This window comes from Oncorhynchus kisutch, linkage group LG14, assembly GCF_002021735.2.
Source record: "Oncorhynchus kisutch isolate 150728-3 linkage group LG14, Okis_V2, whole genome shotgun sequence".
NCBI lineage: Eukaryota > Metazoa > Chordata > Actinopteri > Salmoniformes > Salmonidae > Oncorhynchus > Oncorhynchus kisutch.
The window spans coordinates 9153488-9161031 of record NC_034187.2 but is presented as its reverse complement, the minus strand read 5'-3'; the positions used below and the strand labels follow the sequence as shown (position 1 = coordinate 9161031).

Sequence of the window (7544 nt, the reverse complement as noted above, 5' to 3'; positions counted from 1 at the left end):
ATTATGTTTCACCGAGTTTTGGCTGAACGCTAACATTAAAAACATACGTCTGGTGGTTTATACACGCTATCGGCAGGATAGAACCGCAGCCTCTGGTAAGACACGGGGCCTAGGTATATTTGTAAACAACAGCTGGTGCACGATAACTAAGGAAGTCTTAAAGTTTTGCTCGCCTGAGGTACAGTATCTCAAGACAAGCTGTAGACCACACTATCTACCTAGAGAGTTTATATCTGTCTTTTTGTATCTGTCTACATACCAACACAGACCGATGCACTAAGACTGCACTCAATGAGCTGTATTCCGCCATAAGAAACCTGGAAAACGCTCATCCAAAGATGGTGCTCCTAGTGGCTTTAATGCAAGGAAGCTTAAATCAGTTTTACCTCATTCATTATCAGCATATTAAATGTGTAACCAGAGGGAAAAGAACTCTAGACCACATTTACTCCACACACAAAGATTACATGCAAATTAAAGCAGGAAGCACCAGTCACCAAGGTCTATAAAAAATTGGTCAGATGAAGCAAGATGCTAGCACAGACTGGAAGATGTTCTGTGTATCTTCAGATGGATTTGAGGAGCACACCACATCAGTCATTGGCTTCATCAATGAGTGCATTGAGGACGGCTTCCCCACAGTGACTGTACGTACATACCCCAACCAGAAGCCATAGACTACACTCAACATTCACACTGAACTAAAGGGTAGAGCTTCCGCTTTCAAGGAGCGGGACTCTAACCTGGAAGCTTATACGAATGCCCTCCCACGAACCATCAAATAGACAAAGCATCAATACAGGACAAAGATCGAATTGTACTACACTGGCTCCGATGCTCATCGGATGTGGCCAACTTTTACAGACTGCAAAGGGAAGCACAGCCGAGATCAGCCCAGTGACACAAGCCAACCAGATGATCTAAATAACTTCTATGATCACTTCAAGGCAAGTAACACTGAAATATGCACGAGAGCATCAGCTGTTCTGGACGATTGTGTGATCACGCTCTCTGTAGCCGATGTGAGACCTTTAAACAGGTCAACATTCACAAGGCCGCCGGGCCAGGTGGATTACCAGGACGTGTACATGCGCTGACCAAGTGTCTTCAGTGGCATTTTCCCTATGTGAATCTGTAATACCAACATGTTTCAAGCAGACCACAATAGTCCCTGTTCCCAAGAACACTAAGGTAACCTGCCTAATTGACTACCGACCTGTAGGGGTTGTAGAGTATTCACGTAGGGCATTCACGTCTGTAGCCATGAAGTGCTTTGAAAGGCTGGTCATGGCTCACATCAACATCATTATCCCAGAAACCCTAGACCCGCCCCAACAGATCCACAGATGATGCAATGTCTATTGCTCTCGACACTGCCCTTTCACAACCTGGACAAAAGGAACACATATGTGAGAATGCTATTCATTGACTACAGCTTAGCGTTCAACACCATAGTGCCCTCAAAGCTCATCACTAAGCTAAGGACCCTGGGACTTAACACCTCCCTCTGCAACTGGATCCTGTACTTCCTGACTGGACGCCCCCAGGTGGTAAGGGTAGGTAAAAACACATCCGCCATGCTGATCCTCAACACGGGGGCCCCTTAGGGGTGTGTGCTCAGCACCCTCCTGTACTCCCTGTTCATTAATGACTGCAAGGCCAGGCACGAGTCCAACACCATCATTACGTTTGCCGATGACACAACAGTGGTAGGCCTGATCACAGACAACGATAAAACAGCCTATAGGGAGGAGGTTAGAGATCTGACTGTGTGGTGCAAGGACAACAACCTCTCTCTCGATGTGATCAAGACAAAGGAGAGGAATGTGGACTACAAGAAAAGGAGGACCGACCACGCCCCCATTCTCATCGATGGGGCTGTAGTGGAGCAGGTCAAGAGCCTTGGCATCCACATCACCAACAAACGAACGTGTTCCAAACACACCAAGACAGTCGTATAGAGGGCACGACAAAACCTATTCCCGTTCAGGAGACTGAAAAGATTTGGAATGGGTCCTCAGATCCTCAAAAGGTTTTACAGCTTCATCATCGAGAGCATCACAACCTGGCAACTGTTTGGCCTCTGACTGCAATGCAATACAGAGGTTGTATGGCCCAATACATCACCGGTGCCAAGCTTCCTGCCATCCGGGACCTCCAGAAGAAGGCCCTGTCAGAGGAAGATCCTAAAAATTGTCAAAGACTCCAGCCACCCTAGTCATAGACTGTTCTCTCTGCTACCGCACAGCAAGGGGTACCGGAACGCCAAGTCTAGGTCCAAGAAGCATCTAAACAGCTTCTACCCCCAAGCCATAAGACTCCTGAACATCTAATCAAATTACTACCTAAACTATTTGCATTGCACCCCCCTTCTATACTGCTGCTACTCTATGAATGGTCACTTTAATAACGCTACCTACATTTAGAAAAAAATATATATATATTACCGTTATTTAACTAGGCAAGTCAGTTATGAACAAATTCTTATTTTCAATGATGGCCTAGGAACAGTGGGTTAACTGGTCTAGGAACAGTGGGTTAACTGGTCTAGGAACAGTGGGTTAACTGGTCTAGAAACAGTGGGTTAACTGCCTTGTTAAGGGGCAGAATGACAGATATGTACCTTGTCAGTTCGGGGATTCAATCTGGCAACAAGTCCAACATTCTAACCACTAGGCCGCCTGCATTCCCAAATGTATATATTACCTCAATAACCTCGACACCGGTGGCCCCGCACATTTACTCTGTTCTGGTATCCCCCTGTATATAGACTGGCTATTGTTATTTTACTGCTCCTCTTTAATTATTTGTTAGTCATATCTTTTACTTTCTTAGGTTCTTTCTTAAACTGCATTGTTGGTTAAGGTCTTGTAAATTAGCATTTCACTGTAAGGTTGTTGCATTTGGCTCATGCGAGAAATACAATTTGATTTGACGGATATCCAAAAATGAAAACATGCCATACATGTCACGCCCTGACCTTAGAGCATTTTATGTCTCTATTTGGTTTGGTCAGGGTGTGATTTGTTGTGGGCATTCTATGTTTTGTTTTCTATGATTTTGTCTTTCTATGTTTTGGCCGGGTATGGTTCTCAATCAGGGACAGCTGTCTATCGTTGTCTCTGATTGGGAACCATACTTAGGTAGCCCTTTTTTCCCTCCTTTCAGTTTGGGTAGTTAACTTTGTTAGAGGCACTGACGGCCGTGACAATACAAAACTTAACAAAACTTAACATAAATGGAGTGTCTCAGATTTATCTTCAAAATAATATGAAATGCTCTGATTCCAGGTTGGCTATAAAGGTCTGGGGAAAGTTGTGTAATTTAAACAAAACCAGAGTGGACGAGGCAAACTTTGGTGAATTTGCGAGGCATCCAAAACAGATTACAAAGACGTAAGTATTTTTCTGCCTGTCAAGTATTTTTCTGCCTGCCCCCTCCTCTCGCTCCCTTGCGCTGGCTCGACTGGGGCGTATTTATTACGCAGATTACGTGAATTTGTCCAATCGAAACAATGCAACTGTTTGGATTATTGTTAGGGACAGACAGAGAGAGAAGCAGACGGAGAGGGACAGAGAGGTAACAGACAGAGACAGACAGAGAGAGAAACGGACAGAGGGACAGAGAGATAACAGAGACAGACAGAGAGAGAAACAGACAGAGAGGGACAGAGAGAGACAGACAGACAGAGAGGGACAGACAGAGAGAGAAAAACAGAGATAGAGAGAGACAGACAGAGAGAGAAACAGACAGAGAGGGACAGAGAGAGACAGACAGAGAGGGACAGACAGAGAGAGAAAAACAGAGATAGAGAGAGACAGACAGAGAGAGAAACAGACAGAGAGGGACAGAGAGAGACAGACAGAGAGAGAAACAGAAAGAGAGAAAAACAGACAGAAAGAGAGAGACAGACCATGAGAGAGAGACAGACTTAGAGAGAAACAGAAACAGAGTGAAACAAAATAGGTTTGAAAGGGAATACCGGGATGCCTGGTAATTTCTTGCAATTTTCTCAGGATGTGAATTTGGTCGATTCTCTGGAAAGTATTAAACCCTATGTTGCCCCTAGGTTGCTTGAGATTCGAGAAAAAGGAGTGAGGTTAGGGTTTACAGTTAGGGCTTTAGGCTGGGATTTTACTGTCATTGTTATTCTTGGCCACCTAAGCATTTAATAATAATACAAATAAATATTTTGAGGAGGAAAAAAACACTTTCAGTGTAAACATTAAACAATCAGATATAAATGATGTATTAATGATAATAGACTTATATATATTTTTTAATAGTATAATATTTGAGAACTAGCAATCTAACAAACCAAAATAAAAGTTAGACAGTCAAAGGGAATAAAACAATTTAGCAGTGGTGAGTCTGTTGTTATATTTGAGTAGAAGAACACAGCATTTGCCAAGGCAAGAAGAACATTAGCCAAGGCAAAATGCATGAATTGCAGGAAATTAGCTTTCAAATTGCAAATAAATCTCTCAGCTCCTTGAATCGTGTAGAAATGCAGGAAAAGGAAATGCTCAAATGTCTCTAACAAGATGGGGACCTTTTGTCCAGACAATTCAGCCACGCTGATCGTATCGAGTAGACACGTTTCCCTGTAGCCTCTCTCTAACAGTGTCGCAGGGACGTAGAGACTTGGTCAGTCACACGTTTCCCCCAGACACAACCAGCCCACAACCAATCTTTTGATTCAGAAAAGAAAAACCTGTTCGGGTTCAAGAACACAGGATTACGGTCTGAGTAAGTTTAAGGTCTAAAGTGTGACTCACCGTGGCCACCCCTAAGTGAGGCTGGCCAGTGGTAGATGGAGACAGATGCAGAGGACTGATGCCGCGTCCCGTGGAGTTGATGCTCGGGGTACGTATAGGACGTAGCCTGCCCTGGAGGTCTGGCGGCAGCCACGTTGTTATCCTGCCTCCCCCTGGGAGAAGAACTCCACACAGACCCAGTGATACATCCTAGAGTCAGAGACCACATCCAGGGGCTCAGGCGCAGGCGGAGGGGGCTGGAGAGGTGGTATGCCCCCCCATCCTTGGAGCCCCGCGACATTGCACCACCGGCAGGACGAAGCATGATCCAAGCCCGAAGAACTGACAACAGACGTACGGTACGGGGTGGGGCGAACTCCACAGAGACCAGGCTCATGATAGAGACAACGCCATACTAGGATCACTCAGAACCAAACCCACGTCCGCCCGGGTTAGCTCCGGATTCGGGACCGCTTCAGTTTCACCCCACTGGTCCAGCTCTACAACCCGAAGTAAAAAAGTAGAGGATCTCTAAGATCTCCTTAAGATCTCTGACCAATTTGAAGAACAGCACGCACGCTCTAACTATAGTTCTCACGTTCTGATTTGTCACTCAGAGAAAAGAAACATTGGGTGTTCTCTTTCGCATGCTCCTCTCACCCAACCGTTACGCTCTTTGCCACCTTGCCCTGAAGGTACAGAAAAAGGAGTGTTTTTTTTCTTTCTTTCTCACGCTCCCCTTTTCTCTGAAGGAAAGAAAATCGGAGGACCCCCCCTTCTCTCTCTCTCTCTCTGGTGCTTCCTGCGTAGTTGTGTTCGCTCCTGCTGCTCTTCTGGCTGCGAGCGTATCTCCTGCGCTCATTCACTGGCTCCCTCGCTCTCCGATGTAGTGCACACTCTCTCCAGCAGCTATCAGTCACACATGGGAGATCACCCCCCCTCTCCCTCTCTCTCTCTCTCTCTCTCTCTCTCTCTTCTCTCTCTCTCTCTCTCTCCTCTCTCTCTCTCTCTCTCTCTCTCTCTCTCTCTCTCTCCTCTCTCTGTCTCTCTCTCTCCCTGCCTCCCTCCCTCCCTCTCTCTCTCTCTCTCACATGCAGATAGAGTTTGAGTGCAGATGAAGACAAACAGTATAAGTACCTGGTTTATCACAACTCATCTCTCTTCATCCCTGCAGAGCAAGTAAACACATGAACAAAGACCAGTGTTCTCTGTAGTGTACTAGTCCACTGTAGAGCTCCAATACTGCTGCAGTTTAGAAACCATGACCAGGAATCTCCTTTCTCTTATCTTCTGTGTGTCTCAGTGTCTCATCCTCCTCTCTAAGGGAGGAGAGTGTGTGTGTGTGTCTGTGTGTGTGTGGGGGGTGATTCCACTCACCCCCCCCTGTCTCAGGCTCAACGCCTGAACACAGCCCCCTGCTCAGAGAGAGATGAGACAGGACCCTAATTGGATCCTAACCTGACTACAGCAGTAAGCAACACCGAGAGAGTGATCCTAACCTGACTACAGCAGTCAGCAACACTGAGATAGTGATCTGACACTGACCACAGCAGTCAGCAACACTGAGAGAGTGATCTGACACTGATCACAGCAGACAGCAACATTGAAAGAGTGATCCTAACCTGACTACAGCAGACCGCAACAGTGAGAGAGTGATCCTAACCTGACTACAGCAGGCAGCAACACTGAGAGAGTGATCCTAACCTGACTACAGCAGACAGCAACACTGAGAGAGTGATCCTAACCTGACTACAGCAGACAGCAACACCGAGATAGTGATCTGACACTGACCACAGCAGTCAGCAACACTGAGAGAGTGATCTGACACTGATCACAGCAGACAGCAACATTGAAAGAGTGATCCTAACCTGACTACAGCAGACCGCAACAGTGAGAGAGTGATCCTAACCTGACTACAGCAGGCAGCAACACTGAGAGAGTGATCCTAACCTGACTACAGCAGACAGCAACACTGAGAGAGTGATCCTAACCTGACTACAGCAGTCAGCAACACTGAGAGAGTGATCTGACACTGATCACAGCAGACAGCAACATTGAAAGAGTGATCCTAACCTGACTACAGCAGACCGCAACAGTGAGAGAGTGATCCTAACCTGACTACAGCAGGCAGCAACACTGAGAGAGTGATCCTAACCTGACTACAGCAGACAGCAACACTGAGAGAGTGATCCTAACCTGACTACAGCAGTCAGCAACACTGAGAGAGTGATCTGACACTGATCACAGCAGACAGCAACATTGAAAGAGTGATCCTAACCTGACTACAGCAGACCGCAACAGTGAGAGAGTGATCCTAACCTGACTACAGCAGGCAGCAACACTGAGAGAGTGATCCTAACCTGACTACAGCAGACAGCAACACTGAGAGAGTGATCCTAACCTGACTACAGCAGACAGCAACACTGAGAGAGTGATCCTAACCTGACTACAGCAGACAGCAACACTGAGAGAGTGATCTGCCACTTACCACAGCAGACAGCAACACTGAGAGAGTGATCCTAACCTGACTACAGCAGACAGCAACACTGAGGGAGTGATCCTAACCTGACTACAGCAGACAGCAACACTGAGAGAGTGACCCTAACCTGACTACAGCAGTCAGCAACACTGAGAGAGCGATCCTAACCTGACTACAGCAGACAGCAACACTGAGAGAGTGATCTGCCACTTACCACAGCAGACAGCAACACTGAGAGAGTGATCCTAACCTGACTACAGCAGACAGCAACACTGAGGGAGTGATCCTAACCTGACTACAGCAGACAG

The 7544-nt window shown here is 46.5% G+C and overlaps 1 protein-coding gene across 2 annotated transcripts in view; it reads right to left on the bottom strand.

Annotated features, from left to right (window-relative positions):
- Positions 1 to 7544, bottom strand: part of LOC109878620 (neurexin-3a-like) — a 665512-nt gene that overhangs the window by 262540 nt on the left and 395428 nt on the right. Inside the window, exon 1 of one of the 2 annotated variants that reach the window (XM_031787764.1) lies at positions 4779 to 5650. The exons of the other annotated variant lie outside the window; for it this stretch is intronic. Coding sequence (XP_031643624.1) covers positions 4779 to 5154 — 376 coding nt within the window. The 5' untranslated portion in view covers positions 5155 to 5650. Of the gene's footprint in view, positions 1 to 4778; positions 5651 to 7544 lie in introns of those variants that run through there. 2 annotated transcript variants of the gene reach the window in all.